Source organism: Seriola lalandi, unplaced genomic scaffold, assembly GCF_002814215.2.
Source record: "Seriola lalandi dorsalis isolate HSWRI2012SDOR001 ecotype SW California unplaced genomic scaffold, Sedor1 jcf7180002054420, whole genome shotgun sequence".
Classification (NCBI taxonomy): domain Eukaryota; kingdom Metazoa; phylum Chordata; class Actinopteri; order Carangiformes; family Carangidae; genus Seriola; species Seriola lalandi.
In genome coordinates, this window is record NW_019524973.1 from 116927 (window position 1) to 137066 (window position 20140).

Consider the following 20140-nt stretch of genomic DNA (forward strand, 5'->3'; position numbering starts at 1 on the left):
ATCAAGCCCTACAGAGATTGTCATTTCCTTTTAATTGATTGTTCCACACATTCACCAGCTAGAGGTTCAAAAGAGTGGAACTGTACAATTAGAACTCAATTGTTGTATAAGTATGGTCTGTTTATGGCAGGGCTGAACAGTTTATCAAAATATTATCAAAATTGAAATATGGCCAAGTGCAATATCTAAATCGCAGGAGCTGGAACGTTGTGGCGCTTACAGAGATGCCCGGTCTACAAATAATATTCTCCAAAACACAAATCTGATGTTGTATTTATTCCTCCTTCTTCTTCATCTGCTACTGCTTCTTCTGCTGCTCCTCCTCCCTCCTCCTCCCTCTTCCTCAAGTATAAAATATAAAGATATAAATCTAAAGCTATAAAGTGAGAAAAACCAACTGTCACTCATTTTGTCCCACTGTAGTATAAACCATTCGTTTCTTCACCTATTGAAGATTAAAGAATGCAATCCAAAAAGCATTTCTTCAGTTCTCCTTTGTCTCTTATGCGTGTTGCTTTTCAGGCCCAGCAGAGCAACCTGGTGCAGGTGGCCAGGAGTCTGGGCCGGGCTGTTCCTCTGTCCCCGCAGCTCATCTTCACACCAACAGCCACAGTGACGGCTGTCCAGTCAGAGAGTTCCACACAGGCTTCCTCACAGGTATGCTCACTGGAAGTTATTTTCATTAAAAACAGAATTACAATCTTTAATCTAGAACTTCCTGGACTGGATCCCACTTGAAAATATGAAATTAAATGCAGAGGTGAGCATAAAATTTGAGAGTGGAGGATGTGTGATGGCAGTGTAAATGTCTTCACACATTTAGCAGATCAATAATGAATGAAAAGTTAAAAACATTGCACTTGGCTATTACGTTAACAGCATCATCCGTTATGTCCTTAATTAGTTTGGCGTTCTTAACATACATCATACCTCATTCATTTCGCAATAAACACAGAATGTGTCTCGCTGTGAATGTGTCAATAATCTCAATCTTTCTGTTCAGAATCAGGTTCAGAACCTGGCCATCCGTGGCCAGCAGGGGGCGACCACGTCTTCCTCTCAAACGCAGACTCTGCAGGCTCTGAGTCTGAAGCAGAGCCCTGTGGCCATCCAGCCCACCTCATTGATCAAGAATCCTAGCCAGGGGACTCAGGCTGCCACAGGAGGGAAGACCAGCTCTTCTGACAGCCCTTCTGATGGAGGGAAGAAGGGGGATGGTGCAGCAGTCACAGAAGTCCGAGCTATAAATATGAGCCGCAGTGTTACAGCTGTCAGTGCTCAACCTCTGATTGCTCCAGGTAAGTAAACCTTGCAATGCCACCGCCTGAAAAGTTAATAATATATAAAGTATGTGTAGAAGCCTCTTACCCATGAAACTGACCCTGTGAACATCACTGCCAAGGGCCCAGACCCCTGCAGAAAGTAGTGAAAATAATGGATATTACTGATATTTGTATAGAACAGAAATACATAGTTGCAGCCCTAATGGGTATTGAACATAAATATTCACTCATCTAATTTCTCTGTAATACCAAATTTTGTGTCCCAAACCAAAAGTGATCAATGAATGCTCAGTTACGTTCCTGGACTTCCTTATGTATTCATCAACCAGGTATTTCAGAACTTACTTGTTAAGTCCTGAGTATCTTCAGGTTGATTAAACAAGCTCTAGTTGATAATGTGCCTCAATATTTCACCCAAGTTGGCTTCTTGTCTTGGCTTGTTGTTCTGTACAGATGAAAACAGTTTGATCATGTGCTACAAGATTGCATGGAGTTGAATTAATTGCACATTTTTATTTCCTTATGTACCAACTTTACCAATATCAGTCTTGTAGAGCCAGGAGGATTTTTTCCTCTCTCATAGCCAAGATGGGTCAAAGCCTGTCCTCCTATGCTCATCAGGGGGTGCAGCTGTAACAGCAGGGGAGCTGTTAGTGCTCTGGCCAGGACTAGCTTCTCTGCCATTAGCAGCAGTGCTGCTTGTATCCTCACCATTGTTGCAAGTGTGCATATTAAATACACTGATATTTTGGTTTGGCTTTCAGACGTTTGGGGTTGACGTCTGTCCATCTTTGGTTTTAGAAGGATTTGTAACGGTTGGGAAGCTTTTATTGCACTTAATTTGTTGAGTTGTCAACCTGTCTCTGCTGCGATCTGTTCCGTTTGTGGGGGGGATATATATATTATATATATATATATATATATATATATATATTATATATATCTATAAAAATAGATATAAATGTTGAGGTGAGAGAGATTAGGTGAGAAAAGGGTTTTTACACGTAACGCTCTTGTCTTGGTTGTTGGTGTGACATGTCAGGGCCTGCATCACAAATCCATTCACTCACTTAAGGGGTGAAACCAGCTGTATTAAAGATAGTGTGTTGGGTTGGTGTCTGGAACAGTTGAGCTGCTTTTGTGAACTAGAAGCTGTGAAAGGCAGAGTGCCACACAAGACTCTTTCTAAAGCACTTATTGTGTAATTGGAAGTCAGCAGCTGTTTTTTGTCTTTTTCATTTTAGTGTGAATGGTTGTGAATATGCCAGAAGTACAAGCTGATTAAGCCAAATTAAGTCAATTTTGTTTGCAGAATAAGTCCCTTCAGATGCACTATCACATCTTCCAGAGGGTCCTGATAAGACACCACATTTTCCAAGATAGTTGATGGTGTGGATGGTGCATGAGCCTAAAAATTTGAGTATAAATGCACTGTGTGTGTTAATATCTGTGACTGTAAACCTTATATGGACTGAAGTACACTGTGTTAATGCATGCTGTTAGTTTTTGTCTGACTACTCAGATGTGTGTGTGTGTGTGTGTGTGTGTGTGTGTGTGTGTGTGTGTGTGTGTGTGTTTTGGGGCATGTGTCTGGGGAAGGGGGGGGATTATCTGAATGTGTCTGTGCACAACTGTGTCTTGCTTTGTTGCAGTAATGGATTCACATAAAATGAAAGGGAGGATGGAAGCTGGAAGTCTGGCTGCATGCTGTCTGACAAAATTAACATGAGTTGCCATAGCAGCAGGCCATGAGGGACAGGTGTGCACATGAGATGCTGGGGAGTTAATACACTGTGGATCAGGAAGAGGAGAGGCAGTATGGCTAGCTGATAGGATCCAGATTAGGATAAAAGCTTGGATTCAACTTGACTGTGACTGGGCCATTGTGCACTTTGATTTGTAGGCTAAAATCCGAGAAAATGTTTTGTCCTTATATGCCACTGTCTCTTGTTTATCCAACCCGCCAACTACTGTCATGATTAATGTTTAGTGTCCTGTTATAGCTAATAGAAGGGACAAACCAGTAATTTAGCTGCAGGAAACCAGAGATTTTGCCAGCCGTTGGTGCTGAGTGGTTAATGCACACCCTGTTTACGACCTTGGCTTTAATTAGGCTCTGTGGCTTATTAGTTAGTCTTTTAATGTTATTAAAATGTAGAAACTTACTCGTGACTGTTAAATTTCAAAAGTAGCTCATTTATTTGATGCTAAGAAGAACATTTAGTTACTTTATTAGTTTGCCATATTACTTTTGCTTTCCACCCTAAATTGGTTCTACTGTACTTTATTGGATTAACTGTGTACTAAGCTTGCATTAGGAGCATAAAAAGTCCAAATATTGTCTAGATCTTTTTAAATGTGACTTTCAGCATCACATTTACCACTTTATTGGTGCATTTTTATGTACTTTGCTCATAATTTTGATGTTTCTGACAATACAGAAGTACAATCTTGAGGTACTTATTATTGAGTATTTCTACCTACTCCTACTTTATCCTTTAATTCCATCGTATTTCAGAGGCAAATATTGTATTTGTTACTCCACTACATTTATCTCATGGCTTCAATTACTGGTTACATTTTAGATTAAGATTTTACATAGAAAAACCTATGATGATAGTAGTAGTTAAAATTGGCTCCAGTTTGCCCAGCTACAACATGCTGCTTAATTTATCCATAATAATCATCTGATAATACAATATATGATGCCCTAACAAAATAACTAAGAACACAGGCAATTCTGTACGTTTACTGTTTCTACAGTGTGGTTTTACTTCTTTGACATAAATAAATGGTCTGAATACTCCTGAAGGCATAATAAAGCATAGGAAACTAGGAGACTAAGAGTTTTTTGCAAGTAACAAATATGGTTACAAAACAAAATGTTCTCAGTAACCATAGTGCAATTATTGAAACAGCATTGTTAATCAACTTTATCTTTACTTTACTCATGTATTAACATGACTCAACAGAGACTAGTCTGGCCTGATCTCAGAGAACAGCAAAATGGAGGTGGTGTGATTAATTGCGCTTGCTATTTTTGGTCATCAGTTTTCATCCAGCAATCCAAAAGATGACAGATCGTTTTGGAGCAGTGTTTCTCTTGCAGTCAATGTCACAAACATTAAGAGTCAGTCACATTCCCTGGAATAGGAATTGGGCTGGAAACTAATGTTAGGCTGTCTGGCTTCTTGCAGTAAGTGTTTGATCGCCGACTCTTGGCAGGAAAGAGCCACCTTACTATAAAAACCACAGCAGGGAACCTCCAAAAGTGCCATGCACATAGATTAAAAGAGCAGGTCTGCACATGATGCCTGTTTCTTTGCAATATTATGTAGCTGCTAGCAACAGTATCAGTTGCCAATTTCACTTGGAAATGATTACAAAAAACCCTGGAAAGGCAAGAGACTAAATGCTTAAGTAACCCTTTTTCATAACGTCAAAAAGACTTCAACTTTATGTAAAACTTTCTCACTTTACACATAAATCACCCTTTTTTTGCCCTTGTCTATTGTATTAAAACATCCACTCTGTTTATTCAAAGGTTGAAAGGGTCAGGTTGTACTTAAATTGTACTCTCACTGCACAGTATACCACTGGTAGAATACTTAAGTCCATCACTAATTTTCTCTATGATTTTATTTCTGTTCGCTCTTGAGATTCTGAGCTTTTCCCTCAGTTATTTTTATTAAAGGTTGCAGTTCAGAGGGCCTGACATCGTGTTTTCACAGTGTCAGCCCTGTTTTTTTCTAATTTAGCTAGTGTTCCCTTAATCCCTATCTGATAAGGTGTCTGCAAACCTGGTTTTGAATCGTAGTGAAGTGAGGAAAGATGGTGTAAGGCCTGCTGTTGCTCTGTTGTTTTAGGTTGGAATGTGTTTCATGAAAGTAAGCCAAAGCGGCAGCCAGTGAGAATGTGGAAACTCAGGGATTTTCCAGGGCCTAGTGCTACAACCTCATCAGGAACGTATACTGTCCTCAACCTCAGAACATTGCACAACTATGCACAAATAGAGTAAGATATCTGCACAGTAAAAGGGAAGTGGACGCCAGTTCCACATACTTAGGGATTGTATGATTTCATGTATATGTGTGTGTAGGCGTGGGTTCCTGAGTCATTCCAGTCCTTAGACCTTGAGGGGGAATAGCAGTTGCATAATTTCCCCTGTCTTCCTCTACTTCCAAGACCTCTCTGTTCCTCATTAGGGGTTTGAGAAAGTTTTCGGGATTCATGGGAAGGCTGGTTGTATCCGGTGTGCACTGATTCAGGAACCCCCCTCCTTTCCCCCTCCTGGGGCTGCGAATCACAAGCTACCTCACTGTTTGATTCGTCTTTGAACTTTCAACTTCAGGGTGCTCTCTTATTTTACTTCCAACATATTCATTAATATCCATCGTGAAAAAAGTGGATTTACTTCCGTTGTCATTTATTGTGCAATGTGTGTGTTTCTGCTGCAAGGTTATGTTTTATTTTAGCACCACTGCTATATTTAGCAGAGACCCAGGTTTTTCAGTGACAGAATATGAGAGATCCTTTGCAGCTTGGAATATGTTTCCGGAGATAGCCAAGAATACAGTATGTCCATTTTAAATTTCACAATTCATATGGGCCACTTGTTATTGTCGACATTAACTGAATTATTTGTGTAATTTAGCATAACAATCCCAACTCAAGGTCGACTTCTGGGCTTTTTCTGGAGCCTTCAATCATATTGAACGGTCTTCATCTGTCGATGGAGTTTGCTTGGTTGTCTAATGGATCTTTTAACATGGAGGTTTAGTAGTTCTTGGGATTTCATCTTATCTCATTTAGGACTTCTTATCTGTGTTGGCCTTAAGGTTAGGCACCAAAGTTCATTCTTGATCTTGACATTAGAAGTTTGAGGCCACAGGTTTTTATGCATCCGTGCCAGAGGCAGAGGCATTATATGTTTTTGGGTTGTCTGTCTGTTCCATTCTTGTGAACACAATATCTTGCAACGTCTTGACACTTCTATTAGACTCATCAATACTCCTACATACTTTTTACTGATAATGGTGAACATGGTAAACATTAAAAATTAAACCTAATTTTGGGTCAAAGTGCCACCGTACCTATGTACAGGCTCACGGCACACAGTCTCATCAAACTACTTTTTTCAAGACCAAGAAGTTAACTTCTCATGCCAAATAAAGTTATTTGTAGGATATTTGTTTTCATCGTCTTTAACAATGATGTCACTCCTTTGTAACATGCATACTCTTTTAAAAAAAAAAAAAAAAGTTAACTAACTACTTAAAAATTCAGATTAAGGAGTTTTGTGCATTGATGCTGAATTTTTCAAGAGAAAATCATAATGAATCTAATAATTAATTATTTTTGCCACCCGAAGGCGTAGCTGCTGAACTGATGGATGTTGTTATCCACTGAAGTGTCTGTTTAAAGTTCTTCTCAAGTGTGATCCATCTTATAGGCTACCATCCTTGATTATCATGCTGCTGGCCATATCCACCTAACCATGGCTTACATCCACCCTGCTCTGAACATTGTAAATTAACTGAAGGCTTTCTGTGTCTGCCGTAGCTAACCAAATTTTCTGTTGGTGGGTTCCACCATGTGAATAAGAAAACACTTTTCAGCAGATCCTGTAGCATTAAAGGGACTAATGACATGCAAACTCTGCTGGATAGAAATATCTACATTTTCCACAGCAGGGCACAGACTGCGGTTAGTCTCTCACAGGGAAACTTTGAAACCAGATGGAGCCTATCCCACACAAAACATCATGAAAAGAGCAGGGGGAGGAGTAGGAGGAGGAGGGCGATGGGGATTTGAGACAAATGCTGATGTACTTGGCAGGTTTCCATGTTTGGATTTATTGGGGGGGTTTATTAACATCACCAAACACATCCCCACGTTCACACGGCTCACATAGCAGAAGCTCCTGTATAGTACTTCTCTGCAGGGGTAACTCATTTCTTCTTTGGGTTTCAGTAATTAGATTGAGTCAATCGGTCGTTATTGTTTCCTGGTAGAGTTGTTGGAGATAAAGGAGCCAGCAAAGGGGCTGGGACCTACTGACTCAATGTTAACTCCATAAAGAGTGTCATGGACAGTTGGCTCTGCATGTCTGTTCCTAAGGCATTTCTAATATTTGAGTAGCCTCAGGCTACTTCCGCTGAACACTCTCCCACTCACACATGCTCCCACATTACAAGATTGATGTAGTGTGTCTTGGGCTTCGGGGCAAGTTATGAGCTCAGGATGTCTTTTTACCCACAACAGCACTGACAGGTGGTGACAGGCCATTTTGAAACGATTTGTGAGTAATGTTCAGGCCAAAACTGCAACAGCAGGACTCTGTGCACCTCTGAACAAGCTCTTAATGTTACATCCTGTCAACAGGGGGCATACAGGTGAAGGGAACGTTACAAAACATGCTCTATTATGCAGACGTCTACATTTTTCACAGTTTATGAGCCTGTGGCACAGTGTCTCTGATATACACTGAGTTTGGACAGTTGTGAGCTCACATGAAATAAATATTGTTCATGGTTTGTAGCAAGTCAGTTCAACACAGTAAAGGTATTTCTGAATTACCTTTTATAGAAGACAATAATATTTGATAAGATTCCTCAAAAGGCTGCTCTTCCCAGGGAATTATCCTGTGGTGGAAATGCGCCTTTTTAGTAAAATTAAAGGCACCCACAAACCTTTGTAGCTACAGTCATAAAAGTGACAGATATAAATTGTAGGACTTAATTTAAAGGTAAAATGGCTTCTATGTAGTCAGCTCATAGTGACTTTAGGACTTAGAAGTGTTTGTGTATGGTAGATACATCATTTAAATTTCATACATTTCATAGTCAAAAATAAGCGTGCATGTTGTTCTCATTCCAGCGTACACCCAGATTCAGCCACACTCTTTGGTACAGCAGCACAAGCAGCAGCAGCAGCAGTTTGTGGTCCATCAGAATCAAGGATCGCAGAAGACTACTGGCCAGCTGCTGCAGACAGCCTCCATCCAGCCATCACAGCACCCTATCCCTGTGCTGCCCAAACCTGCTCCACACCAGCCCTCTACACCCAGCCAGCAGGCCACCATCTTCCACTCCACCATCAGCCCCCATGCCCTCCACTCTTCCCTCAGCCATGCCAAAGCTCAGCCCGTCCAGCTTACTGCCATCAACCTTCAAATACAGCCAACGGTGAGTACAGTTACACACACCAAGGTCTCAACAACTGAACATTTGACCAACTTGGGTTTTGTTTAGTTATATCAAACTGTTGCTAATATCAATGATAAAGTAAAAAACTTTGGAAAGACCAAAAAGGTAAATCTAAGGGGGCAGTGTAAGTACAGGCAGGAAGTTGGAGCATGATTAGACAGGCACTACTTAACATCCTGACTTTTTATGTCGGTCACATCCTTGAATTTGGTATTTTGAAAGTGGTGACCAACAAGACAAAAACTACTGTTCCAACAACACCCACAGTATCCATTTCAGTTCCAAGACATACATGTTGAGAAGGACTCTTCTGAGTTTGGGAATCCTGGTGTAATATTTTCCCACTGGTGTGCTATTTTCCAAACCTAATGTAGCCTAGTTTTCAATTTTTGAGTCACTGACATTAAAAGTACTAACAGCCCCTGATGTGTCTCTTCATGACTCAGATGTATGTTCTAATGTTTTTCCCTCTATCTTTTGATCCTAATGAATATCTAAGGCCTCTCGGCTGGTTCAGGACAGTAAAGATAAGCCAACCTCATTGGTGGTGAGAGAGACGTGTCCAACCCCCTCCACACAGCAACAACAACAGCAGCAGCAACAGCAGCAGCAACAACAGCAGCAACAACAGCAGCAGCAGCAGCAGCAACAGCAACAGCAACAGCAACAGCAACAGCAACAACAACCACAACCTGCACCTTTGCCGTCACAACCCTCCAAGCCTGTAGAGCAGCCCAAGGTTGACACAGCTATACCAGCTGTTCAGTCACAAGGTAATAATTCAGCAGTTTTAAAACTGTGTGTTAATGACATCTTTTCACCTTGACACAGAAAATATAGCTTTATCTCTGCACTCCTCCTTGTCAACTCTTGCAATCTTCAGTGGAGGAAAAGAAAATCAATGCTGATATTTACTTGTATTTCAGCACATGTTGTGCCTGCAGCTCATTTAGTTTCACTGTTCCTTGTCTCATATTGCTCTGTTGCCGTCTGTTGTCAATCAAACGCCCAAAAAAGCCCTGGACAGCCGTGGACAGCCCTGTGAAAAAACAATTTCAAGTAAATGGAGAAACAAAGAAATGGATACGGTAATGTACCCAGACTGATCATGGACGTTATATTGTTTTGATTATTTATAAACAGATACTTACAAATGATAGTGGGCACTTTTTGGCACATACCGTTTTCTGTTGCAGTGTGTGATATTGGTCTGCTAGCAGTGAGCAGGGAATGTCATGGTTCACACCCATTACATACATGAAGTGGGCAAAAAGTGACAAACATGTCACATCCCACTAACTCTCTGACAAAGTGTCAACAAAACTTCAAAATGTGTCACAAGTGCTGCTATCCTATTGTACAGGCTAAAAACTGCATTGCACTACGTTGGCACACAAGTACGCTGCTTTTCGCAGTTAATTTTTTCTGAGTTTTAATGTTTAACGAAAAAAATAAGAAAAAACACATCATCTGGATTTATTCACATTGTCAGCAGGGAGTGTTTCCTTATTTTCTTCTATGACATTTTAAAAACACGTTTCTTTTAACATGTTACTTGCTGTGGGGATGTGACTGATGACTACTCAGTCATTGAACAGCTTTTGTCCATTAGAGAGTGTCTTAGCCCGGCTTGTGTAATACATATATGACGGATGCTTGGAAGAATGAAAGTTTCTAAACTTTGGAAAAACAGTTGTGATATTCTGGACTAAAGCATATGTAAGTAATGAAATGTGGGTGGATGGTTCAAAAAAATCCCAGAAATGCTGCCTCATCATATTTATTTTAGTATTGCTGTGTTTTCTACTTATTGTGCACATTTTGTCAGCCAGGTGATTTGGATAAAAGGGATAAAGACAGTTCTGATAAGTGATTTGACTCACATGGTCAGTAGGTTTGAGATGCTGTAAGTGGATGATCATGCAGCAGCTATATTCTTCTTGCTGAGCACAAATTATTTTTGTGTATTTTATAAATGTGGACGTGGATCAGTTTCTATAGTTATATTTCTCCTAAATGGTTGGAAACTGTGCTAATGCTGTGTTTCTTGTAAAATGAAACATTCTTCAAACCACAAATTACTGTTTATGGGCAATGAGTTTGGGTGTGATGTGCTGTGGAGGTGAACTGCTCACCACCAGAGCAGGAAACTATTTTGGTAATCCACTGTCTGCTGTTGACTGCTAAGATAACATGTAGCAAATGTTTCAACATTTTTACCATAGAAAAAACGGGCATTTAAAGAAAAAGACAAAAGCTAGTTTGTTCACTTGGTCAAACTTCCACCATGCTCTATGCTAACAGACATTCAGAGAAACTGTCACTTGTCTTTGAAAGGTTTAAATAGAGGCATAGAAATAAAGTAGAAGGATAAATGAGCCCTTAGTGGGGTTGGCAGCAAGGAAGTTCTTGATATAGGCAGGCACATCTAGGTATTTTGTTGTAGTTGGCCTGGCAGCTAAAAATCCAGATGTTTGTTCCTGTAATGACAGCTGTCAAAATCGCACCACTGTGCTCCATTAAAACACTCAAAATCTGAGAACAAGCTGAGCCACTGAGCCACAAAATAAATAAAGATAGTGGTTAGTTTCAGTTTCAGTCTGTAACAGCTGCAGTGAACAAAACGAGTAAACAGTTGTTTTGCATCTGTTTCAGTGACATTGACGCTTCCACAGTGTTGCTGTTAGTTTGTAATATTTTAAGTTAATGAGCATCTTTCTAAATCCTGTCCAGATCTTACTGCTACAAAAGATTCACACTGACGTCCTCTCTCGGTACCTGAAGTTTGCACTATAAGTTGTATAATTAAAGAATAAAATAGAATAAAAATAAATATTGTATAAAGACAGCTATAAGTGACTGTCTTATATTTATAACACCTGCTTCTCAGTACTGTCTGTAATAAAGAGGCATCGGACCCGCAGATGAACAGTTACCTGATGGTGTTAAAAGCATACAAAGATGAACTCAGTTGGCAGTTTATTACGAACACCTATCTAAAACAAATGCAGTAAAATACAACTGTCCTGGAATGAATCCAACCTCCATGAAAGTTATAAAAGTCAGAGAGTAGTTTCAGAGAGATGTTGATTCTACTGTTCATCTGTAATCTCGGAGGCTGCAGTTTGTGATGACCCTCAGGACACCTCACCTCGGGCACCAAAGTGTCCAGAGACAACCCTGTGTGCGGGCCCCACATTTGTGTGCTACGCCACTGCGCTAATGTGTTAGTTTATTTGACGCTTTAATTACTTCTCATAGAGGAAGAAATTGGTTTTAGTCGCTGGGATAAAAAGAAAGAAGAAAGAAAAAAAGGAAATATTTCGTTCACGGTTGAAACATGTCGACATGCTGCAGCAGCCTTGGGAGGATTAGAGCTGGCAGCGTTAGCTGCTGTGGGAGGAAACAGGGAGGCGGACCCTGGTTCAAAGCCTCACATTAACGGGTCTGAAGCGGCGCTGCAGCTTAAACCCAATCAGTCACAAACAGCAGCATCAGGTCGATGTGTGTCTGTCGGATCATTGGAGCAACAAACACAAACCAAACCGCACATGTTTTGTGTCTGAAAGGAGCGGAAGTTGGCGCGGTAAGAAAACTCTTCTCATTCAGCACTGAGGCTTTTAAGATGACAAAGCATGGCGGCTGGATGTTTACTTTCGCTTTGTTGATAATACGACCAGACGTTGTTGTGATGTTAGGAGTGATACATGATGGATTTACTGCCTGTTACGGACCGTCAGGCTGCCAGTAGGTCACCTCAAAATGTATTGTTGTCTATTGTTAGACCATCAGTGGATAACTGATCTCATATCAGCAGATAACTATAATATGATAATTAAGCATTTACCTCGCATTACATAACGTTATAAGCATATGTAGCTTCGTATCTGATGCTTCAGTGTTATAATATGTTATCATCTGACAAACCATTTGATTTCAATGACGAAATAAATTATTCATCTTGTATCTCAAAAGTTTATAGATTTTTTTTATTTTTTACCAGTTTTATTATGAGGATCAAATTTGTAATTCCAATAATAAAGGTGGGTAAACTGGGATTTAACTTCCTCCACATTGCTGGTGTAAAAAGGTTTCTTAACTGTAATTTCATTATGAACTGCAGCTAATAATGCATTTTATTATTGATTTATCTGCTGATTGTTTTTCTCGATTCATTTGATCTAAAACTTGACATAATGTTTGATATTTTTGTAAAAAAAAAAAAATAATTACGATCACTTATGGCAAGGAAATTATCAAATGTTTAGGTTGAGATGTGTGGCTTCTTGCTTTAAAAATGACTGAAATGATTAATTGGCTGATTATGTCTACCTTCATTCAAACCTAGGAGTGATCATTTTTTTCTTGTACAGTAACTGGATGGTGTTGTATTAATTTCTTGGTCAGGAGGGGGCTCAACCAAGAGGCAGAGTGCTGCACCTGGGACTCCACCTCCAGCCATGACCTCAGGAAATGAGAACGAGGCGCCCAGCGTGACGGGTAGCACGCCGCAGAACGGGGAGAACAAACCACCCCAAGCAATCGTCAAGCCCCAAGTCCTCACACATGTCATCGAAGGCTTTGTCATCCAGGAGGGAGCCGAGCCGTTCCCAGTCTGTGTAAGTGCCCGATCTCAGCTTTACCAGCAGAGAAACATGATAAACAACCCAGGGCCGCCACCACCACTCTCCAGTGCACATGCCTGCAGGGACCTGTCAGCAGGCAAACACAAGCCCTCCGTTACTACTAGTAATGACAGCTCACAGCTTGTGTTTGATTCAGTCATTAATTATAGTGAGGGAGGACTATGTAGCTGTGAAGCAGTACAGATGGATGACGTTGTGCGTACAATGAGCCACATCGAAATGTCTCATGTCTCTCAATGCATCAGAATCCTTCTTTAATCTGTCATCTCCCTTAAATATGATTTAACATCTTATAATGATTATGCAGTGTATCAATAGGTCTGTTGTTGGCATTTATATCATTGCATCTTTTTTAATCGCGAAAAAACAAAAATGTTAAATTGTTAATTTCGTTAAGGCAGCATAATGGTTCGTGATTTCTAGACTTTGGGCTCACTGCCTCCTACTGGACATTTGGTGTAAATGCACTCTATATTTACATGCATACAGGTCTGAACAAACACAAATAATGTAGTTCATATTCAGCATGAAATGTCAAATTGTCTACATTGCAGCAACATTCAACTAGGGTTTTAAGTGAAGACTGCTTTTATTATTGATTGGTGTTTATTTTATGATATTTAAAATATCTTAATCATGCCATCTAAATATTGCTTGTTTTTTCTGAACAACAGTCCACATCCAAAAGATATTAAGTTCAAAATGTTGTGAAACAGAAAACAGCAAGTCTTCATATTTGTGAGGCTGGAACCAGTGAATTTCTGGCATAAGTCCCAGAATATATTGTCAAAACTGTTGTTGATCAACTCACAGTTTCTAGAACTACTTTGAATCCATTAATTAAAATCGGGTTAATTGTGAAAGTGTCTACATAAATCTGTAAAATGGAAACAAACACAAAAAAGTCCATCACAAATTCCCACAGCCCATGGTGACATCATAAAATGTCTTTGTTTGGTCCTAACGAAAGTCCCAAACCCAGAGATATTCCGGTTACTTTCATAGAAGAGTAACAAAACAAAAAAATGGGTTAATTTAAAAAAGTTTCTCTTGATTAACTAATCAAATAATTGGCTAGTAGCTTCAGTTCTTAAAGATATACACGTGTAAAGTAGTCTCAGCACTTCAGTTTGCTGCTGTGATGGTGTTCAGATGAAACAGCCTTGTTTCCATCGTTCCTTATTCCCAGAGCTCCTACTGTTTAATTTTGGTACAATTGTGAATATTTTTCTACCCGACACCAGGTGGAGCGTCTGCCCATTCTTATTGACAGCCCAAAGAAGCTGGATCATCAGCTCTCCTCAGACCCTGACAAAACTCCGGTCAGCAACGCAGCAAACACAGACTCTGAGCCAGAGGACATGAACCAGCCAGGTGAGACTGAAAGAATTTGACAAGTACAATAGGTTGTGTATCAGTTTGTGGTGGTGTATGGCTCCATCTTTTTATTTTTTTTATTTTTTACATAACTCCGTCAGTGGTGCTCTTATTTGTGGTTAATTAACTTTAAAGTCAGTCCTTGTTTTCTGGATCATTTTCTTTGTTAAGCTTGTAATAAAATGTGTTCTGTCCATGCAAACTTTCCAAACTTAAAAAGACAAACAAAAAAGAAAAGGACCAAAAAGAGTGCAGAGAATGTGCAAATCAGCTGTTAGAAAACTACACTTAAAACTTAAATCTAGGTCAATCCAGTACAACCGCCATGCCACATATTCTACCTCTTATGAAGCTTATAATGTTCTGTTTTAATACAACTGTATGTTTATTAATGAGGCTACAGTTAGTGGTGGTGTTTTACTAGACTGTATTATATCTAAATGTGTTTCTAATAATGCGGCAAAACACGTCTCACAGTTGTGTTGTCCAGTACAACACAACTGCTCATAGTCTCTCTGACCTGTCGATGAAAATGGACCATCATTTCCTTTTGTAAAAGTAGGCTTCATGGCTAAGTTGTTGTAGTGGATTGCATTAGATTTCACAGGTGTACCTAATAAAGTGGCCACTGAGTGTATATGGAGTTAATATTTGATATTGTTAGCTAACTGCAGAGGCTGCAAAGTCATTGTTAACACTTTTGGTTTCACACTAAAGAACTACAGCTGCCTTCACATCACAAGTGAGACACATGCAGGAAGTGGCAAACTATCATCATCACCTTTAAACACTTGATCTTATCACTGTAAATAAATAACGGGAAACAGAAAAATGTATTTAATGCAGATCAACGCACCAAAGTGTGCGTTTTTAAATACCATTGATACATTCAAAAACTTGAAGGTTGATGAGTGTATCCTTGTTTGTATTTGGCTGCTTAATGAATGTGCCTCTGTAACACAGAAAGCAGTCGAGTACATAAAGATATGAATTACCCCTACACGCTGGGCCTCAACCATCTCCCTGATATCTGCAGCAGATGTAGAAATGTCACTTGAATATTGTGTAATTAACCTCCCCATGATGGAGAATGTTTAGTGTGTGTCTCATGGTTCTACCGTTTCTCCTTCCACAGAAAAAGAACCAGAACCGAAGCTGACATGTGAATACTGCGGCTGGGTCGACTTTGCCTACACCTTCAAGGGCTCTAAAAGATTCTGCTCCGTGGTTTGTGCAAAGAGGCAAGTCCTATAAAACCTTTTGGTTTTATATTTTTCATTTTAACACTTTTTTGCTCCTCCTGTGAATAAAATCTCTGATAATGGACCTTTGTGAACAGGTACAATGTGGGCTGTACTAAGCGGATAGGCCTTTTCCGTCCAGAGAGGAGTAAACCAACAAATCGCTGGCGAAGAAGATCTCAGGGTCGCTCCAGTATAGAGGCTAAGAAGCAGGTACAGACACACACACACACACACACACACACACACACACACACTCACTGCTGGAAAACTTCCTCAAACCCATCACATTCTGCTTCCACTGCACATTTTATACCCTGCACTTTGCACGCCTCATGCTTTTTAATGAATTTAAGCATCATTTGTGTCAGTGCCTAATTATCTCCCTCTGTCTTTAAAGGGTCATTACGTGCTCTATGATCCTTGTCAGCCTTTATTGGTGACCAGCAAAAATGGGAAATAATTAGTAGAGATTTTCTGCCTTCTGCACATGTCACGTAAACATCCACAGCAATTGGATTTGTTATTTTTGCCACGCATCCAATAAACTTTGACACAGGACTTCTACATGCTTCCAGCAGCTCGTCCCCTAGCCTTAAAATATTGAAGCCTGTAACGACACAACAAAGTTACATTAATTAGCTAGAATAATTAAGGAATAAATCTTAAGCAGAGATTTAATATATCATAGTATTTAATGCTGATTATTTTTGTCTCAGGAACAATCTTTCAATGTTTTAAAGCCAACATGTTTTTGAGAGTTTGGTCTGGAATCTCCATTGGGGGGTGCTTTTGTCTCATGTTTGGACCAATAAGTGAGTTTTATAATCTAGAGGGTTCAGCACCTGACAAAGTAATTGCTGAGGCTTTGGTATCGACCCAACACCTCTATCAACTCCCTGTGGGTACATTACAATCGTTTGAAGCTATTTTACAGTATAAATCTCACGTGTTACCCCTTTTATTCTTTGTTGTGACTAACACAATGCCCCAGTAGTGTTTTACTGATGAGCCATTCATTTCTCAAATGCCGAGCCTTGACGTTATACCTGAATGTTTCCCTTTTCAGAAGCTGTCCCCCTCACCACAGCAGACTCAGGGCGGCTCTGTATCCTCACCACATCCCTCACAGCCCAGTCAGGAAGAGTCCAGCCCGTGTTCGGACATGTCCAGCTACGAAGAGCCGCCGTCTCCCCTGTCAGCAGCCAGTTCAGGACCCCTGGCTCCTGCTCCAGCCCCAGCTCAGGTCCCTGTCCACAGGCAGCCAAGCAGGGCCTCGGACCAAGAGGGCTGTGCTGGGAGAGATGCACCTTCACTCTGTCACCGCTTTTTACCCAACGACCCTGCCAAGTGGAACGTGGAAGAAGTTTATGAGTTCATCCGTTCTCTGCCAGGTCAGTGGAGTAAACAGCAGCACCACCACCACCCCTGTTTATTCATAAACACACTCATAAAGCTTTCCACACTGAACCGGCCAGTTTTACAGCTCTGTTTTGCTTATTAATCCAGTTTTACTATGATTAACTGCAGCCTGTACTTCTGTCTCCGCTGTTCATGCAGGTTGTCAGGAGATAGCAGACGAGTTTCGGTCTCAGGAGATTGATGGACAGGCCTTGCTCCTGTTAAAGGAGGACCACCTCATGAGCACCATGAACATTAAACTGGGGCCTGCACTTAAGATCTTTGCACGCATCAACATGCTTAAAGACTCATAGCAGGAAAGTGTGTACGTGCATTGATCTGAGTGCATCTGTATTTGTGTGTGAGAGAGAGAGTGTGAGAGAGAGAGAGAGAGAGTGTGAGAGAGAGAGAGAAGAGCGGTGTGTAAAACCTTAGCACAGGGCAAAGGATGCATCATTGTAGCACTGACGGCATAGAGCACTGACTGTACTGTGACCTTGCCTTCTCTCCACTGGACTGGTTCCTTTGATACAGAATGTCACAGTAGCTGGACTTGACCCCACAGACTGCTCATATTCAACTGCATCAGCTCAATAACCATGTGATTTTTCTTTTTTTAACTTTGGCTCTTGGGACTGAAGCTGGTTTTACTAGTAGTGGCATGAGCACTTGAATCACACAGACCTGCAGTGTGATATAGAAGCTGTCTGTGTTCACATGCACTCATGGGAGTTAAACAGTTTTTTTACTAGTTAGAAACAATGTAGGCAGTGGACTGAAATTAAATCAGGAGACAGAGTGAGAGCTGTGCCAAATTCCAAAGTGTGGATTCTCGCATTAAATGAGGGAATATCTTTGACTGATGTGGCAGAACGGCCAATTTTTGTATCCGGATATCTGATCTCGATAAGAAACGTAATAATGCAGGTGCAAATGGTTGCAGAACACATTGCAATCACACTGCTATCAGTTCCGCCAGACTAGATTTTGAGGTGGTCTGGCTCACATTGTGATCAGATCTCAGCCAGGAGTAAATGCCAACCACTGGGAGAGAGCGAGATGGGACTGGAAATGAGGGGGGGAAGAGAGAAAAGGGACAACATTCAACAAAGGATGCTCAGGTTTATGGTCAGCACCTTAACCCAGAGGCCGCCAGGGTGCCCTGGTTGGCCGAAAAAAGCAAGGTGAAAGATCACCTAACTAAGTTTCTTCTTGCTATCTCAAGTTGCCCGTCACAAAGCTACACACGACCCCTTCCTCTGTAAAGGAAAAGTAAGTAGAACGATGGAACAACAGGATTGCTCTCACGTGCCTTGCTGTATACCCATTTTTAATTGTAAGATCTGATCATGATGCAGGCAGAATTAAGATAAGAGCACATATTAACACCAGGTGTGGTTGCAGGCGGCGCCTAGAGGCCTTTATCAAATGTCATTAACCAGATAAGACATGTAAACACAGATTCCATGATAAAAGCAGGTGTAAATGTGGCAGTTCAGTTCAGTGGAGAACATAAGGCTGAAAGAAAGGGCTGTGCCAAAGTGTACTACCTGTTCAATTGTGTCGAGGTTGGCTCATGCTGCAAAACAGTCGTTGCTGAACTGAGGCATTAAGACACACGAGTGAAGTCTGAATTTATTATTATATTATTAGACATGTCATTTGTACCGTTTTGCTAGTGTGTGAATGAGAGAGAAATTACTCTGTGTTGCTGGGAACAGAAGATTGCATTCATTAATTTGCTCATTTTTATTCAGTAGATGCTCCTTTGCCTTTTCTCACAATAAGACTCTCACCACTCTTGAATACAAAGCTTGAATGCAGAGAAACCGTCTAAGCAGCTTCTTTTGTGACATTGATTTTCCTTTCATGAGGAACTCGCCAGTTTTCTCCTGTAGATTTAAACTGCTTGCAAATGATTTTTTTCTCTGTTGCCACTTTTTCAAAATGATTTACAAAAATGTGACATCGATGTCTTGTCTCAGTTTCATAGGACGCTAAATTATCCAAGGAGCAATTCAGGTATGCTGCGCTCTGCACAGCCCTGCTTTTGGCACTTATTTTCTTTTTCATTTGCTTTAATCTTATGAGACACCTAAAGTGAGAATGGCATTTGTGCAGTAATTCAAACAAGTTTATTTGTACATAGCAGCTCAAGTGAGGAAAGAGACTGACTGTAACTAAGTGTGAAACTGTCTTTTTTTTTTTTTTTTTTTTTTTAAGTTATCCCTGTTATTTTAAAACAGAAATTTAATGGTGTTCAATATTTTGAAATATGCAAATATATAAATATCATGGCCTGAGAGTTGTTTTTTAAGGTTTCTTTTCTAATGAAAATATGATCATATCTATTTGTGTTTTGTGGCTGTGATGGAAGGTCAACTTTTTTAGATGATGCTTTGTTAAATGCTTGTATTTATCAAAACAGTTTGTTACACAACATTTTGCAATTATACATAATTTGCAGTACAGTTCTGTCTTGGGGCATTTTTTGAGTGTGTCTGCGAGTAAAAAATATTTTTAAGTGTTTTTGGGACAGTCTTACATATTATGTTCATGTACGGATTAACAAAGCTAGGAGGTACCTGTATCCTCTCCTCCATTGTTGATTTATTGAGATTGCGGTGGTGGTATTCTGAAGGAAGTATTTATTTTGGAGCTTTGGTGTTACTTTTTATATCCACCGTTCACCTTCTGTATTTGTTATATCTCAGTGCCTTTTGGAAGACATTATTAGTTCCACATTTGTTGGAAACAAAACTACAAAACCACAACGATAATATGTTTGACAGTGTTATAAGATTGAAAGGATAATCTTGTTGCAAATTGTCAGATTTGAAAATCAAGAGCCATCAAATGTTTGATTGTTTCCGTCACTGATCAAGCAAAAAATGCCAACGGTTTTGTCGTTTCAGCACTAAAAATATCCAAATGAGCTGAACTTTATGGATCCTTCACAGTGAGATTAAAGTGTCACGGCATCA

The 20140-nt window shown here is 40.2% G+C and overlaps 1 protein-coding gene across 2 annotated transcripts in view; it reads left to right on the forward strand.

Annotated features, from left to right (window-relative positions):
* phc2b (polyhomeotic homolog 2b (Drosophila)) overlaps positions 1–19627 on the forward strand; it is a 34297-nt gene extending 14670 nt beyond the window's left edge. For both annotated transcript variants that reach the window (XM_023410274.2, XM_023410275.2), the window contains 10 exons: positions 523–657; positions 1004–1298; positions 8163–8470; positions 8991–9264; positions 12899–13110; positions 14382–14511; positions 15650–15755; positions 15854–15968; positions 16825–17149; positions 17316–19627. In XM_023410274.2, coding sequence (XP_023266042.1) covers positions 523–657; positions 1004–1298; positions 8163–8470; positions 8991–9264; positions 12899–13110; positions 14382–14511; positions 15650–15755; positions 15854–15968; positions 16825–17149; positions 17316–17470 — 2055 coding nt within the window. In that variant the 3' untranslated portion in view covers positions 17471–19627. The remainder of the gene's footprint in view (positions 1–522; positions 658–1003; positions 1299–8162; positions 8471–8990; positions 9265–12898; positions 13111–14381; positions 14512–15649; positions 15756–15853; positions 15969–16824; positions 17150–17315) is intronic.
* Positions 19628–20140: the final 513 nt, after the last annotated feature.